Source organism: Mastomys coucha, unplaced genomic scaffold (genome assembly GCF_008632895.1).
Source record: "Mastomys coucha isolate ucsf_1 unplaced genomic scaffold, UCSF_Mcou_1 pScaffold23, whole genome shotgun sequence".
Classification (NCBI taxonomy): Eukaryota; Metazoa; Chordata; class Mammalia; order Rodentia; family Muridae; genus Mastomys; species Mastomys coucha.
Genome location: NW_022196906.1, coordinates 52,631,965 through 52,657,278, shown reverse-complemented (window position 1 = coordinate 52,657,278; position 25,314 = coordinate 52,631,965). Strand labels below are relative to the sequence as shown.

Genomic DNA, 25,314 nt, shown 5'->3' with positions numbered 1-25,314 from the left:
GTGGAACCAGCAGGGTAGTGCCCACATCTTAATCCTGCTATGCTTGCCAGAAACCCCACTTACCAGGCCTGAGTCCCCAGGGGCCCCCTCCTACACCCTGCCTCGTTCCCTTCCTCAGAGGCAGGTCTGTGGCTTGGCCGAAAGCTACAAGGACTGAGGGAGCACTGCTCAGTGGGACAGGCCACATAGCTAAAACCCGGCGGGCCGTAGGGCCCCGCGGAGGAGGCCCCAGCAGGCGGACCAGGTTTCTGAAACCTCCAGACACTTCCAGCCTGTTGCTTATTCATTCAGAGTGGGAAAGCGCCAGCCTAGCGAGCAGCCAGCCAGTGTGGGGCTGGCCATGTAAGGGCCCCAGGAGGTCCTGCCCGTCCCGTGCCCTGCGGAAAGCCTCGTGCAGCCCTGGGCACCGCCCCTGCCCTGCCCTGACCCCTTGGCCTCGAAATGCTGTCATCGGAGGAGCCGTCCCGCTCGGGACAAGGCCAGGATGGACAAAGCTAGAGCTTGGGCAGGCGAGGAGCCATCCTGTCCTCGAGGCCGTGGGAAGAGAAGCACGCACCGGGGCCCACTCCTGACAGCCTCTCTGCCCACCCGGCCTCTGCAGAAGAGCCACTATGGCTCTGGCCGGAGCCGGCAGCCAGCTGGGGACCCTGGTGTGGGGCGCCTGCCTGTGCGTCCTGGTGCACGGGCAGCAAGCGCAGCCAGGACAGGGCTCGGACCCAGGACGCTGGCGGCAGCTGATCCAGTGGGAGAACAACGGGCAGGTGTACAGCTTGCTCAACTCGGGCTCTGAGTACGTGCCCGCGGGGCCCCAACGAGGGGAGAGTAGCTCCAGGGTGCTACTAGCAGGCGCGCCCCAAACGTCGCAGCGGCGCAGTCAGGGGGGACCCCGGCGTCGCCAAGCGCCGTCCCTACCCCTGCCCGGACGCGTGGGTTCGGACACTGTGCGCGGCCAAACGCGGCACCCGTTCGGCTTCGGCCAGGTGCCCGACAACTGGAGAGAGGTGGCCGTCGGGGACAGTACCGGCATGGCTCGGGCCCGCACCTCCGTCTCCCAGCAACGGCAGGGGGGCTCCGCCTCCTCCTCGGTTTCGGCCTCGGCCTTCGCTACCACCTATCGCCAGCCATCCTCCTACCCGCAGCAGTTCCCCTATCCGCAGGCGCCCTTTGTGAACCAATATGAGAACTACGACCCCGCGTCGCGGACCTACGAACAGGGCTACGTGTACTACCGCGGTGCCGGCGGCGGCATGGGCGCGGGGGCGGCGGCCGTAGCCTCAGCTGGGGTCATCTATCCCTTTCAGCCCCGGGCGCGCTACGAGGAGTACGGCGGTGGAGGCGAGGAGCAGCCGGAGTACCCGGCGCAGGGCTTCTACCCAGCCCCAGAGAGGCCCTATGCGCCCCAGCCCCAGCCGCAGCCGCAGCCGCAGCCGCAGCCGCAGCCCCAACCTTCCGACGGCCTTGACCGTCGTTACTCGCACAGCCTGTACAATGAAGGCACCCCGGGATTCGAGCAGGCCTACCCTGATCCCAGCACCGACGTGTCGCAGGCCCCCGCTGGGGCCGGTGGCACCTACAGTGCCGCTGGCGATCCCCGCCTCGGCTGGTACCCGCCCTATGCAGCCAATGTGCCGCCCGAGGCCTACGTCCCTCCGCGTGCGGTGGAGCCACAGCCCCCATTCCGCGTGCTGGAGCCACCTTACTTGCCTGTGCGAAACTCTGATGCGCCCTCCCAGGGCGGGGAGCGAAACGGCGCCCAGCAGGGCCGTCTCAGCGTGGGTAGTGTGTACAGACCCAACCAGAACGGTCGCGGTGAGTACAATCCACGAGCACCTTGGTTCTGGCCACTGGTGAATTGCTGCCTAAGGGGTGCAGACCCCGTGTTTCTGGCCTCCCAGTAGTGGCTGAGCAAGGACCGTGGAGCTGATAGCCCTAGTGTGCCTCTTCCTGAATCCATCCATTATCCTAGGGTCAAAGGCCTACCTGGTAGGCCTATGTTCTGACTCTGGCTTGGGGAGAATCGTGGAAGGACTTGCCAAGTTTTAAGAAGTTCTTTGCAGATCTGTCTGGGATCATCTAGGGACAAGCAGGGAAAGTCTTGCTCCCCTGTTTCTCCCTCTTCAGGGAATCTCTCTTTTTTTGTTTGTTTGTTTTTTGTTTTTGTTTTTGTTTTTCAAGGCAGGGTTTCTCTGTGTAGCCCGGCTGTCCTGGAACTCACTCTGTAGACCAGGTTGGCCTCAAACTCAGAAATCTGCCTGCCTCTGTCTCCCAAGTGCTAGGATTAAAGGCGTGTGCCACCACTGCCAGGCTCAGGGAATCTCTTAACACTCTTAGAAATTCCCCTATGCCTGTGCACAGAGTAAGGCGAAGGTTCATGGGAATCTTGGACTTAGGGGTCAAGAGGCCTTAAGGATGCTTCTGGGGGTGCAGAAGTGTCCCCGTGCCTGGACCTCTGTGAACTAGCTAGCTGTTGGTGAGGTAAGTAGGCAGTCAGAGAGCAGCACTTGAACAGACAAAATCTTCAGAGCTTTGAGGGGAATCCTACAAGGCTGGGATGCCAGAGTCCACAGGCCAGGACATAAAATTCAAATGAGCACTAAAAAACCTGAGTAATGAAGATAAGTACTATTTCCAGTGCATTAAAAAAAAATCTCTTATGAACAAATATGTCCAAATTTTAAACAGACTTAGTAATGTTTCCATAACCTGGGGCAAACTGAAAAATCAATAATGGGTCCTTTCTTTATTTGAAGTGGGATATTTGTTCATTGAAGATTTTTTTGTATTGATTTTGTTTTTAAACACATCGCATTAAATATTACTTCTCTTGGGCACTGTATGTCACAATGTTCTGTAAAACATAACCCAGGCCAGTGAGGCTCCACTACCTCACTTTCGTCTTGGCTCTGAGGGAGAGTCCCAGGAAATGTCTGGAGACGGGCCACCCTCTGGCTCTCCCCAGAGATGAAGATATGACCTATTCTTGGGAAGGCCATGTCATCTGCACACAAGGGTCAGGGTGGAGCGGTCTTCCTCTGCCAGATGGGCAGCTTCCACATGTGCTGTTATTGTGACAGGGGCCAACTGTTGCGTCTGGCCAGTGCTGGATGGCCATCAGCCCATCCTCAGCTGTCCTAGAATCCCCTTGCTGATGCTGTCCTGTTATACAGGGCTGTCTGCTCTCTGGTCAAGCTTTCCACTGAGTTCTCAATGCACACACAGTACAGTGCCCTCTGTCCACAATTCCCTTCTCCATACCAGGGTTGCTATACCAGGACCGTCGGGTGAAAATGAGCCTTTATGACCCAAAGATACTGGTGCTCAGCCCAGCCTTGGCTCCTCAGTCTCTGTCAGCACTGAGTAACGATTTCTCCAGCCAAGATGGCCTGATTGAAGGGCTGCTGTTTGGGGGCTCCTGGAGCTGAAGACCAGGGGAAGGAGAGTCTGAAGGGGAGGAGAGCAACTACTGTGTCATAGTCACTGCACAGGCTCGAGTCTAACTCTGAATCTCACTTTGAAAACCACAGGACCTGGAGGTGAATCAAAGTGGGGTATGTGTGTTGGGGGGCTTCTATGAGACAATACCAAACACCTCTTCTGAGCCCTGTCACCAGCTTGGCCCAGCCTGCAGCAAGCTAGCATGGCTTTGTGCTGACTTGCCTGCCCTGGGAGCCCCTTGTAGGAGAGGGTGCGTTACCTATCAAGTACTTACTTTAGTAGCTGCTTTTCTTAGGATGTAAGACCTCGGCTCAACGAAACTCAGCCGGGAGGGCCCCACCTCTAGGCTGAGGTGAAAACCAAGGCCTCAAATGGCACAAGGCTGGCAGAGGCAGTCCAGGGCTATACATCTGGGCCTCCAGCCAGCGTGTTTCTTAGGGACCCTCTGTGGCCTATGAATGTCCAAGGAAGTCGTTTGGTTCAGAGGAGGATAGAACAGGGCAAGGCCCATGTTTGCAGTGGGATTCTTGACACCCAGCAGGCTCTGGCTGCTGTCCCCACAGTTCATTCTGGACCAAATGTGCTTCTCTCCTGAAGGCAGTGTGTTCTTCACCCCGGGTGGATAGGTTGGCATGCATCAAACTCAGGCTCTGCTCTGAGAGAAGCATAGCAGAAAGGACAATTTGATGCTGTGACTAGGTCAGCATTGGGAATAGGAGCTGTGGGAGGTACCGAGGAGTGCTCCCTCAGCTTGGGGGAGCACTCAGTCATATCCATAATTCAGCCCTGAGTGGGGTTCAAAGGAAATGGACCAGGTATGGTGGCAGTGGCATCGCAAGACTTTAATCTCAGCACTCAAGAGAGGTAGGGGCAGGCTGATCTATGAGGTTAAGGTCAGCCTGGTCTACAGAGTGAGTTCCAGGGCAGCCAGGGCTACACAGAGAAATCCTGTCTCAAAAAACAAAACAAACAAACAAACAAACAAAACAAAACAAGACAAAACAAAAAAAACAGAAATGGAATCATGGGAGCTGGGAATGCATCAGACTGGGTAGGGGAAACATCTGTAATGCAACACCGAGTGCCTCCCACCCAGAGGCTCAGAGAGAACTTTCAGAGGAAGAGGAGGTGGCCAAGCCTTGTGCAGGGGAAGGGTGATCAGCATCCTCTAAGTTCCCTCTACTGTGATGATGGAAAAAATGGGGGACGGGGAGGGAGTCAGGGTACATTCTAGTTTAGGGCCCACAACAAAGCCAGAGAAGGGGCATTAGACTCCCCTGCTATTGGTTCCTCCCTCCCCACCCTGCTAGACTAGAACCATGGAAAATCCCAGCCCAGTGAAGTCCGAGTCTTGTACTTGAGATCAGCCCCCCAGGCCTGGTGTGGGAGCCCAGGGCAGATTCTCCGAGGCTGACTTCATCCCTCCTGGCCACATACCCAGGGGTCTGAGGCCCAGTGCTGGCAGCCTGTGCTTGTGTGTGGGCGTGTGCATCTGTCCTCACAACACCAAACACATGTGAGCACCGCCCACATCCCCCCTTGTGTGTGTGGCTTCCAAGTGTCTGTCCTGAGCTCAGCCTCTGCCTCTGCAGCCTTCTCTTTCTTCTCATGCTGGGTGTGGGGCTGCCCAAGACTTCTGCAGTACCTTTGTCTCTAACTCTGGGACAGGTCACAAAGGTGAAGGAGGCTGTGCAGAGGCCCAGAGAGTTTACGTGCCCCTCATTCATCTCTCACAGCACATTCCACTCAGAGAGGCCTGGGGCGTGGCTGCCTGCCTCCCAGGGCCACTAGTTCCCTTGCCCTGTGCCCACCCCCCATGTCACCTCTCTGCTGCCAGACCCCTCCTCTCCCAGCACCCTTGCTCTGGCTGCTGCTTATCACAGCCTCTCGGTTTTTCAGCGGGATGGTCTCAGTGTTGAGAAGCCCCCAGCCCCAGAAGACCACAGATCTCCTCCCCTTCTACCTTGGCTTGCCTCATGAGCCCAGGCAACCTGTGAAAGACACAGCCACTGAATATGGAACGGGTCACAAAGATGGCTGTGCATCAATCAGGGCATCCCTCGTGGCTGTGCCAGCCTTGCCTGGCATGTGTCATCCCCACTGTTGTCTTGACAAGGCCAGTTGGATGTTGACACCTGACGCCTCAGAGTCTAAGGTACTTCCTTTCCTTTCCCTTCCTTTCCTCCTCCTCCTTTGCAGGCACCCGCGGCCACCATTGTGCTGCTCCTGGGACCCCATGTTCCTCTAACATCTCAGGGTGTTTCCAGGGTAGTGCCCTTTCTAACCAGCCTCGTACATTGCAGACGCCCTCAGTGCCTGGAGCAGCCCTGGCTTCTTGCCCTCACTCATCTGAGACTGGTTCCCTGTTTCCCCAGCCTGCCTTCCCCTCCTCTGCTCTCCTCCACAACACTTTGACTAGGTACACAGAAAAGGCAGAGGCCTTCACACAGCAAGCTTCCTTACAGCTGGGATGGAGTCCTGGCCAAACTGCAGCATCTTCTGAACCTTGTGACCTATATAGGTGCCATGATTTTGTTTGCTCCCACAAGCTCTTAGTGACACAGGTCACAGGCTCTAGGACTATGAGAAGAGGAAGCCTGGTGAGATGGCTCAGAGACACCACAGACAAGCTTTGTACAAGATAAGGGGAGGTAGGACAAGAGCCCCGCCTCTCTGCCAGCTGGGCCTCTCCCTCTCACCCTCCTCACATCCGGGGGAGGCTCCAAGTGACTTCCAGCTTCACCTTCTCTAATCCTGAAGTCTCAGCCTGGTACTGTTAATGGTCTCGTTTCAGAGACGGGATGAAGGATCACTCCCTGACTTTTGATAGGGATATCGGGACTTGAGTCCATGTGAACTCATCTTGTGTTCACAGCTATGCATGTTTAAATTCTTTAGTGTTCATTGCATAGCACACACACTTCATTTACTCATTCATTCGTCCATGTATTCAGTCACTCCATGGCTACTCAGGTACTGGTTGTGACAGTAAGGGGCCGTGGCCATGGCAGGACACATCCCTGTCACCACAGCACTTGTCAAGTGGCTAACACTCTTACATCCTCACTGGTAAAGTCACTTGGTCCTTCTACCTTCTGTGGAAGGTCTGCACCTCTGCAGGCAAGGTGCTCAGTCAGAGTCACAGCTCAGAATTCCTCTTCTTTCCCTGAAGTCTCAGTTGCCCCTTCACTGAAAGTTGTGGAGGGTCATTCAGGTGAGTGTCGTCCAGAGAGAAGTGTGGATGTTTCAGGGAACACGCACAGTTCAGAGCAGCCTCCTCCCAGGCAGACTTCCTGGCTCTTGGCTCACTATCCTCTTATATGGCCTCCGCTCCCCTGCCCTCGGCCTGGAAGTCTCTGTGGAGCCGTGCCTTGTTTAAACAGGCGTCTGATGGTAGCTGCCATTGCTTAGAAATGAGTTATGTTCTGCCAAGCACTTTCTTCCCGTTTTCTCATTTGAGCCACCTAACAACTTTAGGTACAGCTAATAGTATATAGGATAGCATTATCACCCACTTTTTATAGGAGGAAACCGAGGCTCCGAGAAGCCAAGGCCACAGAGTTATAAGCAGCTGACCCGGACTACGAAGGGTACCTACCTTCTCTCTGCCTCATTCTTACTCTGCCCCTTGGGGAAGTGTTTTACAGTGACACCTGACTCAGTGTTCAGTGACTCTTTTGTCTGAACCTCTGGAGAGGGTAATGTTTTGTTTCGTTTTGTTGTTGTTTTGGTTGTGCCTTGAGGTTGCAGACATTGTCCCACTCCCCATCCCCACCCGTTGTCAGGGCTTCCTAGAAGTTGGGGTAGGGAGGGTTCTTAGTGTCTTTGCTGGCAGCAAGCTACTGCTGAGCTTAGCTACAAAGTTCTGTCCCCCTCTTTCCTCTCTCTTGATGCCCCCGGGTGTATCTTCTGGACTCAGGAGGGGCACCTCTCCTCTGCTGGAGTCCACCCCACTTCCTTTCCAAGCCAAGAACACATGGAAAGCTCCCCAGGCAGTGACTAGACCCGAGCAGGAAAGGAAGGGAACAGGAGGCTGCCAGAAGTCCAGCCAGGCAGCCCACACCTGCTTCCAATTCCTGTGCCCAGCATTCCTGTGGAGGAGCAGCAGCAGCGGGGGCAGGAGACTGGAAGGAGAGGCTAAACCTTGTTCCCACCCATGCCCTGACCCAACTGCCTCCTCCCAACTGCAGCTGGACCCAGGGGCGTTTTGTATAGGTTCAGGATTACAGAGTAAGGGCTGGGCTTGGGTCTCTTGCCCCTCCCCCTTGCGATGAGGGCCTAGAAACCAAGCATTGGACTCTTTTCCAAGAAGTGGGGAGGGAGTCAGACAGAAAGGAGAGAGGTCAGTGCTGTCAAAAGTGTCAAACCTTGGGAGGCAGCCTACCCTTTAACCTGCTCCTGGGCCAACTGGAACCATGGGTCTCCCAAGCCTAAAGTAAAGAGGCTTAGGAAACTAACAGCAGCTTTGCTTGATAAGGAGGAGAGGCTCACAGAGGCAGGTAATCGCAGAGTCTTTGTGGGTGCATGCGTTCATACACTTGCTCACTGAGTGTCTGCAGGCAGGTAGATGACAGTGCCCTAGACTCATCCTTGCCTTCTCTCTCTGCCAACCAATAAGAAACCACCTGGCCTAAGTGTCCAGTTTCTAGCTTCTTACTGTACATATGGGATACCCTGACTGGCAGCTCAGTGCAGGCAAAAGATGACAAGGCCCATCAACCTGACTGCTCCCAGGAGCTGCTGCCCAGCTGAGGATTGTGGATAACAACATCTCTTGAGGACTGGGAGGAGGCTGCTCAGAACCGTCCGTACCTGTACCTGAAAGGGATGTTAGCACCTTACTGTGTGCTGAGCGCTTATAGCTGGGCACTGTTAGTGAAAAAGAGACACGAAACGTTTGCCTTTGAGGGCCTTGTACTGTCATTTACATACATAATTCATAGGGAAAGTAGTAGGTGCTGTGGCTAAAATAGAGGGTATCTAGGAAGATGAAGAGCAGGGGGAAGGAAGCAATTCACAGAGGTGACCCCTGCAGGCCTCAGCAAAGGGACAACTGAACCAAAACTTGAAGGAGGCATGAGTGAGCTAGCTATTCAGCTGTGTGGAGGAGGAGCATTACAGACAGGGGGAACACCGGTGCAAAAATCCAAAGGCGGGAATCCCCAAGTGTGTCCGTGGTGTGCTTCCATGGCGTGAAGCAGAAATAGAGATGGAATAAGTAGGCTTGACAGGTAGGCTCTGGGCCTAATGGTGTTGCCCCGGTGTGGGTAGAATTAACCAGGAGAATGGAGGAGGGGTATGCGTGCACGGAAGGGCACAGGGAACAGAGAGAGCTCAACCTGCTCTGTTAAGTAGCTGCTTACTGATGCATACTCTTCAAAGTTCCAGAGGGGCAGGAAGGTTCAGGACGGACCACAAAGGGCCTTTGTAGCCATCCTCAAATGTCTAGGCTCCACTCTTTTGGCAGTTAGGAGCCACTGAAGGGTCTAGACGTGGCTCCGTCACTATAGCAGCCATCTTCCCCAGCCTGGAATGGCCTGTCACCATGGGGCAAAGTGGCTTCTGTAGCTACCTTGTCTGCAAGCTACCAAGAACAGGTGGAGCACCTCTGGGCGGGTGCTGACAACTTAATGTTTCAATTATTAGCTAATAATTTCCTGGGTTTGGGAGCCGCCAGCCCTGCCCCGTGTTGGCTCATCTTTATTCAAGTCTGAGCCGGGCAGAGCCTTCTGCTTTCCCTACCTAGGGGCTCCTCTGGAGTCTGGCTGTGTTCACTTGCCAAACATCCCGCTCAGCACATATTTCACAACCGACTGATGGGTTTCTGCTGGACTGTGTTTATCCTCCAGTCCTGGGCTCAAGAGATTAGGGCTATGCTGGATTCCACTTCCCATCCTCCAAGAGCCCCAGCAACAGGGGCTTGGGAAACACAGATGCCAGGGGAGGGGCTATGGAACCCACAGAACCTGCAAAGCATGAGAAAAAGAGGTGAAGTGCAGACACGTGCAAAGGCACATGCTGGGCAGGAGGGAACAGGTTTCTAATGAGGCAGGAAGGATTTGGGTCAGCCAGTGGGATAATTTCCTGACTGTTGAAGCATGGGCTGCTGAGGTCAGGAGAGGTCTCAGGCTCTTACCCAAGGCTGGAGAATGGATTGGATAGCTCTGAAAAAAAAAGTATTTTTATCTCCAAGTGTTTATGGATCCTTCCAACCTGTGCTCAAGAGCTGGTTGGTTCAGTCTTTCCGGCATCTTTCAGATAGGGAAACTGATCCTCAGATTGGGGAATGGGCCAGAACACTGGGAAGACCAACACAGGGGTGAACTAACCTCTAGGGTTAGTTGCCTATTAGATCATACTTGAGTGATCCTGGTCGTTGTCCTCAGATTCCCAGAGGCCATCAAGAGGCCCGGCAGTTTCAGACCTAACCCACCACTGGAGGACAGGGCTTATCCTGAGGGCATTGGTTATAAAACTCAGTGTGTCTGATCCTTGCATGGAGCCCTGACTGCCACAGAGGACTCTGAGGACAACATTGAGAAGCAGTGTTTGGCCTTTCCCTGGGCTGGATCTTCACTACCTTGACCCAGGGGCCCATCATGGCAGGAAGTTTTTTGCCCGATGGCTTAATGGCTGCTGGGACCTGGTTCACTCACACCCAGGCCCTCCCCAGCTGAGCCCTGGGCATTTTATCTCAAGGGTCTTTGCTGTCCTCTGACTCAGTGTTCCCAGTACACTGGCCCAGGCTGTGGACAGCACACCCTCCCTAGAGAAGAAGGAACACAGGGGCCTGGCACAGGGATCCAGGGGATCAGAGTGGACACGTGGAGGCAGAAAGGCCTGGAGAGGACCACATATAATTCTCCAACACGAGGAGCCCAGCCAGCACAGCGATAGGACCCAACCACCCTCAAAATGGGCAGTGGGGTAAAGTTGTCATAGTCTTTGGGCTCTAGCCCACCCCCCAACCTGTAAGATTGGGATGACGGAGGTTGCAGGTCCTCTGTGGGTTCAAAAAGGAGCTGGTTATGTGTGCTTAGTAAGCCTGTGAGAACCTGGGGGGGTGGCGGGGGACAGGGCTCAGAGGCCACTCCCTCCCAGGAACCTGGTCAGATGGGATGCTGGGGAGGCACTCTGTAGACTCCTCATTAGCAGTGCCAAGCCATGTAAGAGGTCCTGAAGGTTTATTGAAAAAAATGAAGACACAGTATAGGTCCCGTAATACTGTTATTTCTGTTTTTTATGTATGTGAATGTTTTGTTGACATGTATACATGTGTGCCATATTCTTACCTGATTCCCAAAGATATCAGGAGAGAGCATCACATCAAATTCCCTGGCAACTTCTTGTGGCCAGGGCTGAGCTCAGTCAGGGAACAAGAACACTATAACTGGCTTCGAGTGCCTCTAGCCTTGGACTCTGGCTCCTCTCACTGTCCAGGATTGCACAGCCAGCTCATGAAACAGCCTAGAGAGGAAGGGTCAGGCCAGGAAAGCTCTGTGGAGCCATCTGTGGAGCTATGATTTGAAGCTGCCATGTGGGTGCTGGTAACTGAACCTGGGTCCTCTGTAAGAGCAATGAGTGCTCAGCCATTGAGCCATCTCTCCATTCCTCTCGTCTATGGTTGTGGGGTTTTTTGTTCTGTTTTCTGCTCCTCCTCCTCCCCCAACCCTTTTTTTTTTAAATCCCTGGCTGCCCTGGAACTCAATTTCTAGATCTGACTTGTCCTCAAACTCAGAAATCAGCCTGCCTCTGCGTCTCAAGTGCTGAGATTAAAAGTATGAACTGCCGTGCCCAGCCCTAATTTGTGTTTTAAAAAACATAGTCCCATCTAACATGAACTACTCAGTCTGTACTGATCCACGGGTGCTCTAGGACATATCTAACATGACTGGAGGTAAGGGCTGAAGGGAAAATTTTGAGAAGTTGTACACAGACCATGGACCATTTTTCTCTGAACTAGTCACACATAAAATTGATCCTACTCTTCAGAGTTATAAAAACATGACAATCTCAGAGAAAAGTACTCACAGGAACCCATGTTTTTAGTCTCTAAGTCCAAGCCGGATGGTTGAGTTAACAGACTTTGTGTTTGTTGAAAAATACATGCCAGCCCACACCCTACCTCAAAGTTATTTCCCATAACTGATGGTGCCCTTGGATTTGGCCCACCTTGGAACAGGGGTGATCATACTGATAGTACCTGGACCTCATTCTACATTGAACACCCTGCCTGTGCCCTACAAGCTAACAGCAAGCCAGCACCGCCCTCCCCATGCCTGAACCTGCTGATCTCCAGGCAAGGCTTCCTTCTTCTCCCTTCCACTACCATCCAGCCTTCCCTCATACCCTAGCCCCACAAAGGGCATGAGAGGCCAGACTGCCCTCTGCAGATCACAGCCTGAAGGAGGCTTTGTTCCTGCCTGGGAAAACAAACCAGCTAAGGGAGGGCCCTGCACTCCCTGGGACCTCAGCAGGGGTTCCTGAGGCTGAGGTCAGAGACCCAGCCTGAACTTCTAGGATAGCAAGGAGCTGGGGGCACAGGTAGGGAGGGGGGAGTTAGGTGAGTCACAGGGACTTTGGTAGTGGTCAAAATTAAACACAATGCTGAATTTATAACAGGAGTGATTTCATGTAACTACCCAAGAAGACAAAAACAATTTACAGTGCTTCAAAACCCTATCAGTATGTGTCAGGGTTTGGGACACTTCCCTACCTCTGTTGTGGTGGCGGTTGATGACATCATACATCTGTCAGAACCTTGCCAGACTGCACCAAAAAATCTGTGTCTTTGTGTGTAGACAAAGACATGCTTCAAAAAGAAGTTCATTTTCTTGTACTTATTTATTTGATTTGATTTCTGTGAGTGTTCTGCCTCCATATATGTATATGGACCATGTGTGTGTCTAGTGCCTGTGGAGGCCAGAAGGTGGTGTCAGATCCCCTGGAACTGGAGTTACAGATGGTTATGGGCCACCATGTGATTGCTGGGAGTGGAACCCAGGCCATCTGCAAGAACAGCAAGTGCTCTAAACTGCTCGGCCATCTCTTCAACCCAAAAGTTTATTTTTATAAAAACAGAAGAATGAGAGGAGAGAGCTGAGACTTGGGATTATGGGACACACCTCACTCCCTACTGGGGTTTTCCTGCAGTTGGATTTCCTCATACTTCTCTGTGGGTTCCTTCTGTTCCGATGGGGGCCTCTCTGAGGGCAGGACCTGAATCCCACTCATTATAAGCAGATCACATCCTCTGCTTCTTTAACAGTTGGTGACTGAATACATGACTGTCCACATCCATAACTGTGTACCTATCTCTTTAAAACCACAGAGCATACTATACCTGGGGAAGTGTGAGGACCCATCTCTCCAGTGTACTCTCAGATAACTCCTCCCAGCGGCTCCTGGGCTTCCACCAAAGCCACTCCTCCATTAGAATCAGAAAGGATTCCTTTGGAAGGCTCTTTTCTCTTAGTCCTTTGCTTTTGTTTACTATGAAGAGAAAGAAACCAAGGACAACAAGACTAAGGCTCAGAGTTGTTGATAGATCAGGGCTCAGTGTGTGACCCAGCTCTGGGTTCTATGCATGAACAGGATCGGGGCTCAGTGTGTGGTGAGAGTCAAAGCTCCGTGGTTAGGTCTCAATTATGACCAAGATCAGGGCTCAGTATGTGATCAGGATCAGGGTTCAACATGTGACCACAATGTGTGTAGAGTTAAAGCTCAGTGAGTGACCATGGTCAAGTCAAAGCGTGACCAGAACGCATGCTCACTGTATAACTTTAGACCAGGACTTCCTGTGTGGTCATTGGGTTCAGTCTTGCCGCCAGGGTCAAGCTCAGTCAGGGAACAAGAACACTATAACTGGCTTCGAGTGCCTCTAGCCTTGGACTCTGGCTCCTCTCACTGTCCAGGATTGCACAGCCAGCTCATGAAACAGCCTAGAGAGGAAGGGTCAGGCCAGGAAAGCTCCGTGGAGCCATCTGTGTAGTATTTATTGAAACAGGGCTTGGGTGGGAGCGGCAGACTGTCTGGTGCTGAATGCCGGGCCCATGAGGCTTAAGCCCAGCTGCCACACCCACCTATTGCTGAATTGCTAGAGGGTGGGGAAAAGGGACCCCTCCTCCCTTTCTTACTCCTCTTCCAGAAACTTCTGGGAATCAGTGGGTGAGAACCATCTCCCAGCTGGTTTGAGGTCCTGAGGGTCCCTTGGGGAAATGACTGCAAACATTCCAAGGGGCTCATGTCATAGAGCCTCGGCTGGCCAAGAAGTCCCCCATCTGCCAGGAGCCACCTCATCCTCACCCACCCTGTACTCTAAGCTTCTTCTCCATTCCAAGTAGGTGAGATCACCCTAGCTGCCCGGACCAGGCTGCCCCTGAGGCCCAGGCCCCAGGGAGAACAGGTCCAAGGCAGGGACCCAGGGGATATATATAAGTGTGAGCATGTATGTGTGAGTGTGTGTATGTGTTTGCAAAAGTCTAAAAGTCTGAGTGTGTATGAGAGTCTGTAAGTATGTGTGTGTGTGTGTGTGTGTGTGTGAGGGGTGGGGGGAATATGCAGGCACATACCTCTGTCAAAGGCTGTGAAGCCTTTGTCTGCCTCACTATCAGGACCTTTAAGCTGTGGAGAGGGATTGGCAGACAGGGGGCCTAGACACTCCTTTCCATGACTCAAGCACCCCATCTTGCCTGCCTTTACCCTTCCTCACTCCCCAAGAGTGAGGTCTAAGATACTAGGAGGAACTTACAGTCTTTAATCATTTGCTGGACAGAATTTCCAAGGCTCTAGAGAAGAATTTAAAGCCCCTGTAAGCTAGCTGTGGAGCAAGAATCAACTCTACCACCTTAGCCCTCATCCCAACATCAAGATCATCCTGTTCTTATCTCACTGAGATGGGTCTGATTCCTGCCGTGGTTTCTGCTTATTGGTGCTACCTTACCCAGATTCTTACTTGTGAAAGGAAAGGGGAAGGTTCTCTGACCCTGGTGTGGCCTAGAAAACAAGTGCTCCAAAGGCTGGAACAGTCTTTAGACTCCCCCGAGCCCTGCAGGAGTGGGAGCCAGGCCCTCTCTTATGTTGGGCACCAGAGGTTGCCCACAGGGGATAGCTGTGGCCTGGTCTGGAGTCTGACGGCCAGAAGTGGCAGCAGGTGCCAAGAAGAACATACCCTGAGCAGCTCAGCTGGCACCAGGCTTAGAATTTGCTGGCTCAGGCAAAGTGTTCTCTTCCTGCCCACCCCTCCTACCAATTAACACCCACCTAGCTCTGCCCATGAACCTTCTGGGGCCCACCCTGGGCCATAAGCCCAGGCTGTCCTGGTGGTCTTTGAAAACAGCTTGCTATAGAGGTGAGAGGGGTGTCTTGGCTACTGTGCAAGGCCTGGGGAACTAGGACAGAGGGAGCGGCTCTGTCAGGAAATCCCTTGGTCTCCCTATTCCTGTTTCTAAGCCTTTACTTGTGGCATGCCATTCCACCCCCTTTTCCCTCCAGCTCCTGGGTCTTATTCTCGTTCCAAATCTTCTAGGATGTCTCAATGGCTCCCATACCACCAAGCTGTAGAGGCAGTGAGCTGCTGCTGACCTCCTTGAACCCAGGACCCACTGACCAGGAAGAATGGCCAACAGTTTAGTAGAGGAGGTCCTTGGAGCCAGCAGTAACCAGCCTGACCCTTTCTGTGCTGTATTCTTCCTCTCCCACTCTCTCCAGGCCTCCCTGACTTAGTCCCGGACCCCAACTATGTGCAGGCATCCACATACGTGCAGAGAGCCCATCTGTACTCCTTGCGATGTGCGGCAGAGGAGAAGTGCCTGGCCAGGTAAGAGACTTGGGGGGAAGTGGTGAAGCATGAAGTAGAGTGCCTTGGGATGGTCCGATGGAATCACCTAAGGCTGGCAAAGTTTCCGGGCCTCTCAGAGTCCTGCCCTCCATCTTGCCTAGCTCAAGGAGTGATGAAAAAGGAAGGGATGGGTCCCATCAACCTACATTTGTTATCTATGAGACCCTTTACTACACTGTGACGTCAGTCTTAACACCAGCCCAGGCAGAATGGGCTGCCCCATTAGAAAACTAAGGCACAATGAAAGGAACTAAAATTGATCTGGTCTGTATTTCCAGTGGTCGGGTGTCAGGGAAGTCCTGGAGGGCATAATGCTGTAGGGCGACGATGGGTGTGGCTTCATCTGGCTCTGGCAGCCTGTCCCATCATAGCAGGGAGTGGCTGGGCATAGGTGACAAGGGAGGGGGGTCTCAATTATGTACTGTTCTATTCTGCAGAGGGGAGGAGACCATTGCCCTGTCCCTGCAGAGCTCAGCTTCTGTGCTTTGGGGCTCTCTTCCTGTGCTGAAAGACCTGGTTAAAGGGGACATTGATCTTCTCTTTAATTGTTCACTTTAAAAACTTCTTTTTTTTTTTAATTTTTTAACATGAGAACTCTGTTAGCTTTTACTCTCTAGGAAACCGTTTGGAATGTCAACGTTTACTCATTTCTAGACCTTTAGCCCAGTGCCCCTCAGAGTAGTTGACCATAAGCTCTTATCTCTCTGTGGTAAGATAAAGAACTTTCATCAACATATAACTCAATGTAATTTTTCTTTTGTAAAGCTATCTGTTTTTAAAGTGATACTGATCAGAGTGATGGGTAGAGCAGCTGATTTGCACTCTGGTGAAAGTTCCTCATATTATCACAGATGGGCAAAGTATCCCTGTTCCGTCCATGGACAGCCACTCAGTTGACTTGACCATTCAGGCCTTGTCTTGTGTCCCTTGTCCTTGGGAAGAAAACACAACACTCCTGCTGACATTCTTCCCATGGTAAGGATACAGTCTTCATGGCAGCCTGCACGGGTCTGAATCATGTTTTGCCAAAGTCAAATTCTCACTACATCTTCTTGAAGCATCTCAAGTGCCCAGCCCTGAGCTCCCAGCTGGGTGAGTGAGGAGAAGGCAGCCTGCCCTGTGCGCTGGGTGACTTCATCAAGCTGGAGTGAGTGTCCCCTCATTCCAGGCTCTGATGACAGAACTAAGCAGGCAGCAGGGGGAGACTAAGAGGCAGGATGCACAGCTCTGGGGCTGGGGGTGGAGGAGGGTTGCTGAGTGAGGTCAAAGAAAGAGGGGCCTGCAGGGATGCAGCCTCCAGGGAGGCTGGGTACCGGATTACCAAGTCAGAAAAGCCTGCAGAGCTGGGGCCCTGCAGTGGGAGGATTCTCTACAACCGTTCAAGTGTGGGCTGGAGCCCTGGGCCAGGTCCCACACTGCAGACCGAACCCAGAGAAGGGAGGGGATTTGCTTCAAGTCTTGCCATGAGCCTGTGGCCAAGCTAGGCCTAGAAGCTAGATCCTGTTGCTTTCCCACGATGTTCTGAGCGGAACAGCGGGGCAGGATTTCACCAAACAGGCAAGGAGGATGTTTTGTTTCAACCCAGACACAGACAGATTCCAAACCTCCCCCAGACAGGGCCAGGGCCTTGCGTCTGAGCAGCCTGCTGTCCAGACGTATTCTCAGAGAGAACTAATCCCCACGACGGCCACCTCTCGCCTCTGGCCTTACAACCCATCCCCAAATGAGGCCAGCCAGGACAGCTGTCAGCGGTCAGCTGCAAAAAGGAGAGCTGGCAGCCAGGCTTCCTGGTGTGTGTGTGTGTGTGTGTGTGTGTGTGTGTGTGTCCGTCCTTCTCTCAGAAAAGATAGCCCTCTTTTCTCTTTCTTCTGGGAATTTAAAGTCACAAGCTTCCAGAAGACAAAGTGCATGCACATTACTGGTCCTGAAGCTGGACCATCAGGGAGAGGTGGTCTAATCACACCTGCACCAGCCAGAGTACATGTGACATCGGGATGAGCCATAGGTAGTAGGCAGAGCTCGCAGGCAAGCAAGGTGCTTCTAAGTACAGCAACCATGGCAGACTTCCTGGAGGAAGGGACTTGAATTGGGCCTAGGAAACTTGGTGAGCTCTAGGGCTATGGTCATACAAACAGCTTGTGGGGAGTGGGAAAGAGAGAAGTCTTATGGGAGAAAAGTCTTTGGAGCTCACATCCAGTCAGTAGTGGAGCAGGGTACAAGGGACCAGGAACATGAAGACTTAGCCAAGATCCTCAGAGCTGGCTTTCAGTCACACAGACATGGCATACACTTTGGTCACCAGTGAAGGCTCTGCCCAGAAGAAGGAAGAGCTTAGAAGCTCCTGGATTTGTCTGTTAGGATCTATTTATATTTGTTTATTTCTCTGTGTGTGTGTGTGTATGTGTGTGCGTGCGTGTGTATGTGTTTATGTGTGTGCACAGCTGTGTGATGTGTATTCATGTACAAGTGAGGGCCAAAGGACAGCCTTCCAGGTTATCTTCCAGGATGTCACCTCTTTGAGTCAGGGTCTGTCGTTGGTATGAAGTCTTTGGTTAGGTTAGGCCGCTAGCCAGCAAGCTCCATGGATTTCCCCTGTCTCCACTCCCTCAGTCTTGGCATTGGGAATGCATGGCTTTGGGTTTGGACTGGGCTCTGAGGATTCACTCGGTTCCAAATGCTTTCAAAGCAAACCCTCTACCAGCTCAGCGTCCTTCATCCGCCCAGAACCGTTTGTTTTTAAATTATCCTCCAAAGATTTTCATGTGACCCTAACCTCTCCCAGGGTGGTGGTGGGTGTTGTCCCTAGCCGAGTCCCCTGGAAACTTTTGGCCCTCAAGGTTGAGGTCTGAGTCCATTAACAACTGTCAGTCGCAGGGCAGTGGTGGTTCACGCCTTCAATCCCAGCACCTGGGAGGCAGAGGCAGGCGAATTTCTGAGTTCGAGGCCAGCCTGATCTACAGAGTGAGTTCCAGGACAGCCAGGGCTACACAGAGAAACCCTGTCGAAAAACAAAAACAAAACCAAAAAAAGCTGTCAGTCACACCCAGAAGACCAGAGAGGAGAGGAGGCCAGGTCTGGGTGTGTCTGGAGAGAAGAAGCCAGACCCAGCTATCATACAGAGATCAAATGCCGGGATCTTTGGGGCAGGAGGGAGCTCAGAGGACAGTGGCTAGGGCTGATCACAGGGACCTGATGTGATTGATGACTTTGGGGGTCACAGCACCATTTGAGTCTCCTTCCCTGTCTCCACCTCCTTCCCTGTCTCCACAGCACAGCCTATGCCCCTGAGGCCACCGACTATGACCTCCGAGTACTGCTGCGCTTCCCCCAGCGTGTGAAAAACCAAGGCACAGCGGACTTCCTCCCCAACCGGCCACGCCACACTTGGGAGTGGCACAGCTGCCACCAGTAAGCGAGACTCCCAGTGGCCTTTGCTTCTCCCTTCCTGGTCAGGGCTCTCTCTGTGCCTGAATCCCTTCCCAGTAGCAATGGAAGATGCAGGTGCTCATTCTGGCCCTGCAGAGGATCCTGCTGGTCAAGGATTCTCAGGAGATCCTCCAGAAAACTGAGTTTAAAGATGGGCTGTAGGGTGATCAGTCTTGGTAAGAGAAAGAAATGTCTAGAATACAGGATTTTGCCCACGGGAGACCAGAACAGGAAGGAGTCCAGAAAAGAAGTGAGGAGCCTTAGGAGGTGACATTCTGAGGTGACTAGCATCAAGATGCCATCCTGTGGGACTTGGAATAGAAGGGCCCCGTGGTTAGGAAGCAGGTCATCTGGGTTACTTCATGAGGTGACATGAAGGAAAGCCCTGGGGAAACTAGGCTTTCTTGTCTCGCCTTCCCCAGACATTACCACAGCATGGACGAGTTCAGCCACTATGACCTGCTTGACGCATCTACGGGCAAGAAAGTAGCCGAGGGACACAAGGCCAGCTTCTGCCTGGAGGACAGCACCTGTGACTTCGGCAACCTCAAGCGCTATGCCTGCACCTCACACACGCAGGTTGGGCCAGTGTGGCAGGGTGGGATGCAGGAGTATATGGATGGGCGTGGGCCAGCCACGCAAAGAATAAGCAAATGCAAGGCTGTGCCCATTTAGTTCTGGTTGAGAATACTCTACAAGACCTGAGACCATAAAAGGGCCTGCACAAGACCCTTTCTCCCTCATCTCAAGGGGTGTCTGTCCTGGAGATAAAAGAACATTACCACACCAGGCAGTGGTAGCCCACACCTTTAATCCCAGCACTCAGGAGGGAGAGGTGGGTGGAATCTCTGTGAGTCTGAGTGAGTTTCAGGACAGCCAGAGCCACACAGAGAAACCTTGCCTTGAAAAACTAAAAAGAAAAAGAAATAGAAAACAGAACATTGCCATACAGTCTAGATAACACCATGTCTCACTTACCTAAAGGGGTACAAAGGTCTATCCCAACCCATCTTTCCACTGCTTCACTCACAAAATATCCATAAGCCCATCTATTTTTTCAGCCCTTCCTCCAGCCACCTCTGCCAAGCATCTTCAAACATCTGCCCCTTTACTTCATGTCCCCTCTGCCTATGGCATCTCCACCTTCTCCTTGGCTCATCCACCCAGTGGATTAGTAAGGGCTTGAGCCACCGTGGGTCCAGGTCAAGGAGGAAGCACAGAGGTGGAAAGAAGGCTCAGACTGCCTTGGGGGGATATGGAGTGGCTTTAAGATGTGACCGGCATTCATCCCTTCCCCAGGGCCTGAGTCCAGGCTGCTACGACACATACAATGCAGACATTGACTGCCAGTGGATCGATATAACCGATGTACAGCCTGGGAACTACATCCTCAAGGTAGGGCTCCTGCTCTGCAACATTCTCTCCAACCTGAAACCCATGCTTATTGCCTCCTGCTTCTGAAAGATGCTCCCTTCTCTGACTGTGCCCCCACCGGCCTTGTTGCTCAGCCCAGCTGCCATCTGCAACATTATCTGAGATTATGTTGCTTTCTGGTAGTTTCTGTCTTAAGCAGACACCACTTCTCTTTCCATAGAGACCCCAGGAATCTTTAGCCCCGCTATAATGACAGGGAAGGTGATGCCACGATCCCCTCTAAGTGACAAAGACCCAGAGAGCCATTTAGCCAATCCTTCCATGTTTGGGATGCAGGCTCTCAGCTCCTCGAAGGACATCTGTGACTGAGATTCCTTCTGGCACCCGTCTTGCTCTGGAGTGGTGTGAGCTTAGCCATCACCCATCCCTTGTTACTGGGACAAATAAAAAAGCATGCTGATAAGCCGGGCGGTGGTGGCACACACCTTTAATCTCAGCACTTGGGAGGCAGAGGCAGGTGGATTTCTGAGTTCGAGGCCAGCCTGGTCTACAGAGCGAGTTCCAGGGGGTTGGTGGAGGGAGGAAGAAAAGGGAGGCTAGAGAGATGGATCAGCGGTTAAGGGCACTGACTGCTCTTCCGGAGGTCCTGAGTTCAAATCCCAGCAACCACATGGTGGCTCACAACCATCTGTAGTGAGATTGGATGCCCTCTTCTGGTGTGTCTGAAGACAGCAACAGTATACTTACATATAATAAATAATTAAATCTTAAAAAAAAACAAAAAGCATGCTGATACTACTATGCTCAGTTTGGTATACCCATACATGCAGTTAGGGCTATGTCCCCACAGCCTGACCCCAGGAAGTTAAATCTTCCTTCCTCCTTTGCAAGTACCTGTAAGAAGAGGCTGCTAGAGAGGCGGCCCTTAACAGCCTGGTCTACAGAATCAGTTCTAGGACAGCCAGGAATGCTCAGAGAAACCCTGTCTCAAAAAAACCAAGATGTGGGTGGGAGTGAGGAGAGGTGGCTTCAAAACAGAAGCACCTCATTGTTGTGCAGCCTGAGCTCTGTTCCACAGGTTGCGTGTGTGTGAGTCCTGCCTGGCGAGCTGTACTCCTCAAAGTCTAAGGAAGGTCCATCTGGGTCCCAGGCAGTGGGCAAATGAACCACATACATGGTGCACAGTTCAAGCTGTGAAGAATACACTAAGATCTTAAGTAACAGCTGTCCTTTTTAATTTTTTTTTAATTTTTCTAATTTATTTTTTCCATATGGGTGTCTTGCCTATATGTATATCTGTGCATCCAAATGGCATTGCATCCCCTAGGACTGGAATACAAAAGGCTATGAGCTGACTGTGGGTACTGGAAACCAAACCTGAGTCCTCTGGAAGAGCTGTCAATGTTCTTAGGGGTTGAGTCATTTCTCCAGCCCTGCTCTCTTTAAGTATTTTGGTTTTTCTTCTTGGTCTCTCTCTCTCTCTCTCTCTCTCTCTCTCTCTCTCTCTCTCTCTCTCTCTCTCTCTCTCTCTCTCTCTCTCTCTCTCTCTCTCTCTCTCTCTCTCTCTCTCTCTCTCTCTCTCTCTCTGTATGTGTGTGTGTATGTGTGTATATGATCCATGCTAGGCAGGTGCTCTATCATAGGGTTGCATCCCCAACTCCACTGCATCCAGTCTTAAATGTCCTTCAGTGACTGCTAATCTAAACTGTCATGGCTTGTGTCTGTAGCTCTTTCAGACAAAGAGCACAGGGCATACTTGAGCCATCTTCTTAAGAAGTGGTGGCTTCAGGGCATGGTAAGTACCCAGGCAGCATTGGGATCCTCAACAGCTCACCAGGACCTGTTGTGGTAGATGATAGCTGTGAGTGCTGGAGCCAAGGAGGCCTAGTGTTCTCTCCCTGTTCCATCCACACCGCCAGGATTCTCTGGGGCAGAAACTGGCAACAATACCTATGCAGGGGCCTCCTGGAGTGGTCCCTGGTTCTGCAGAAGTTTCCAGTCTCCTGCTGAGGAGGCAGATGATGCTTTCTTGGACCATAGCTGGCCCTTATTTCCCATCCTTCTCTCTGTGTTCCCAGAACTCTGTCCCCTACATCTGTCTTCCTCTCTGTCACATGTGTCTATTTCTCCACTGATGAGCAGGTGAGGCGCAGCCTCCTGACAGGCCCCTTGTCTCTCTCCATTTCCCTTCTCCAGGTGCACGTGAACCCCAAGTACATTGTTTTGGAGTCTGACTTCACCAACAATGTGGTGAGATGCAACATCCACTACACAGGTCGCTACGTTACTACAACAAATTGCAAAATCGTCCAGTACGTGTTTACCCAGCCCCTGACTCCTACCCCAACCATATTCTTACGTGGGGAGCAGGCAGGACTCCCTGAAATACCTAAGACTCCTGAACTTTGGGACTGAGTCATTGATGGTTGACAACAGATATGTACCAGCCCCAACCTGGATCACAATGGAGCTTGACATGGGTCTGATCTTGTAGTCCCCTAGGATTTTCAGGTAGAAAGTGTCAGAAGGCAGGATGGTCTGTTAAACGCATGGGCTCTGCAATCCTCATGTGTTCGTCCTTGCCCTGATAACACCTTTGCTCTCAGAGCTGCCTTTTACACTTCCCACATAAGCTTAGGATGAGGACTTACATGGTCAGGTTCCCAGCTCCTGGAGGAACAGAACAGCAAGCATGCTCATCAGTGTCATTATCAAGTGGACTAGGTTAAACAATCTCAGATTAGAAGTAATTCTGGTTGGAATAAGCCAACTTCTGTTCCTGGGTCTTCATCATACAGAAAATTAACAGAATCTAGTCCTGGGCTTTTGACATATGATTGCTAACCAGGGTCCTTAGGATCTGCTGTCCCAGGCCAGCTGAATCTCTCCTTCCAGGAAGCACTTTGCATTGAACCCTCTGCTTACAAACTTACAACTTTATTCTACTCCCTGTGAGTTTAAAATGTTTGCTTAGACCACAGCAATAATCTTCTACTAAAAATGTCCCAGCATTTTAAGCTTAGTTCATCCATTGTGGTCAGACTGTGAAAACTGCATGTCTCTGGAGAGGTGTTGTTACTCCAAAGATGGTGCTTGTCGAAGGATGACAAGTATGGGAGTTTAAGCCTATGGGGTCAGGGCTCATTGTATGACTAGGATCAGGGCTTAGTATGTGACCAGGATCAAGGTTCAGTGTGTGACTAGGATCAGAGTTCAGAATGTGGCCTGGGCCAGGACTCAGTATATGACAAGGATCAGGGCTCAGTATGCTACCAGGATCTGGGATCAGTATATGGCCAGTGTCAGGGCTCAGTAGATGACAAGGATCAGGGCTCAGTATGTGACCAGGATCAGGGTTCAGTGTGTAACCAGGGACAGGGCTCAGTGAATGACAAGGATCTGGATCCAGTATGTGACAAGGATCAGGTCTCACTGTGTGACCAGAGCACATTTAAAGACAGTTCTTCCTTCCATTAGCCTATTACTCCCACTCATATGCTCACACCTGAAAGAATAAGTCTTGCCACCTCTACTTTAGGAAAGAGATCAGGTGACTTAGGGGTAGAATCAAGCTTCTATCTCCCAGGACATGGCCAGTGGGTGACATGACAGATCCTGTTCTTCACAGGCAATTTAGCTTTGGTAGCCTGAGTTTCTAATGCCTACTTACTCTTCATGTGTCTCAGGTCACAGGGACCCCATCGCACCATCAGGGTCCTCTCAGAGGGTAGACATCTGGGCTGCCCTTGGGCTCCCCTGAGGCCTGTGGTTGTGGAGGCGGAGGCCCTTCTTTCCAAGACCTCTTTACATAAGTGCTTGGACAGCCCCAGGTCTTATGAGGGTGTCCCTGTGACCCTGACCACAGGCAGGCTGCTGGGCCAGCATACACAGGAAGCTGCACAGAGCGTTCCCAGAAAGGCCACGGGACTGACACATGTGGGTTTCCATCATGTTTCTTAAGAGGGAAAAAGAGAACATTTTTCTCCTTTTTAAGGAAAAAGGGGTAGAGGGGTGTCAGACTTAGAAAACAACAAGCATGAAAGTGTTTCTTGACAAAAACAGCTAGAACCTGGGGCCTAGGGCGGCCAGCAGGAGGCAAACTGAGACTTGCCCAAAGAGGTGAGGGGCCCTAGAAGGGAAATGGGTGCCCACCCCTGCACCACAAGGTGCAGATGTCACACTGCTGACATTCTCTCTCTTTCCTTAGGTCCTGATCTGAGTGGACGGAGCCCCCCCTTGTCTCTCCTTGAAAAGCAGGACCTGCTTCCAGGCAGCCTCCCCCAAGAAGCTCAGCCACCTAGCCTATGGCGAGGGCAGCTGGCCGCTGGGGCATCCCTCCCTGCCGGCCTCAGGGAGTGAACATGGACCCAAACCACAGGGATTCTGGATGCCAGACCCTGTCTTGTACCTACTTCTCCTCTACAACACCATGGTGTCTGTGTTGGTTCTAATTTTTATATTTTGGCCATCCCACACAGCAAGATTGCCCAGGTGCTGAATAAAACAAGGGTTTTCTAGTCTGGAGCTCTGCTGTGCCCTGTGGTTTGGCGGACCACAGCTGGGTCAGGCCCAAGAGATATTCTGAGGTTTCAGCCTTTGTGTAGGAACATGTTGGAAGGGTAGCTGCTAGAAGGCCAGGACTCTGGCAATTTCCAGGCCTCCAGCCTTAGCCATCATGGAAATGCTGAGGAGTTTAGTCCAAGGCCGTGCTGTCTTCCTGGACAGAGGACCCCATCTCATGGAATGAGGGCAGAGGTGGTAGGTGGCTCCAGCTCCTAGCCTCTTCCCCGCTACCCCCAGTCTTCCATCTTTTACTGTAACTTCTTTCTTTCTCAAACTGTAGCTCACTACCACCACCTCCCCCCACCATCACCATCACCACCACCTTTACCACCATCACCACCACCTCCGCCACCATCATCACTACCATCACCACCACCTTCCCCACCATCACCACCATCACCAGCAGCAGCCCTGGACACTAACCACAGCTTTCACGGTGTTGGACACCCTCGGGACAACTGGGGAGAGGCAGAGGAGCCTTAAAGTGGGAAAGGGCTACCTTCCCAAAGAGAGAGGTCACATGAATTCTTGGCAGAGGGAATAGCATGGGTCAGGGTTAGGTAGAGTAGTTGGCCAGGAGCTATAGGGAGCACAGGATGGAGGAGCTCCCCTGTCCTTGCCTGGATATGGTATTCTAGAACTCCTGGACACCAGTCTGGACCAGGAAGAAGTAGAAA

At 52.2% G+C, this 25,314-nt stretch overlaps 1 protein-coding gene across 1 annotated transcript; it reads left to right on the top strand.

The window, feature by feature from the left end:
• Window positions 1–273: 273 nt before the first annotated feature.
• Loxl1 (lysyl oxidase like 1) lies at window positions 274–24,598 on the top strand. The gene is made up of 7 exons (XM_031344984.1): window positions 274–1,809; window positions 15,145–15,253; window positions 18,545–18,682; window positions 19,123–19,279; window positions 20,000–20,095; window positions 22,271–22,386; window positions 24,282–24,598. Exons 1-7 carry the CDS (start codon window positions 612–614, stop codon window positions 24,286–24,288), a joined length of 1,821 nt encoding a protein of 606 aa, XP_031200844.1. The 5' UTR covers window positions 274–611; the 3' UTR covers window positions 24,289–24,598.
• Window positions 24,599–25,314: the final 716 nt, after the last annotated feature.

Coding starts and splice junctions, on each gene's coding strand:
- Loxl1 (XM_031344984.1), top strand. CDS start 612: ATGGCTCTGGCCGGAGCCGGCAGCCAGCTGGGGACCCTGGTGTGGGGC. Junction 19,280..19,999: donor CCTGCACCTCACACACGCAG/GTTGGGCCAGTG, acceptor TCCCTTCCCCAG/GGCCTGAGTCCAGGCTGCTA. Junction 20,096..22,270: donor CTGGGAACTACATCCTCAAG/GTAGGGCTCCTG, acceptor TCCCTTCTCCAG/GTGCACGTGAACCCCAAGTA.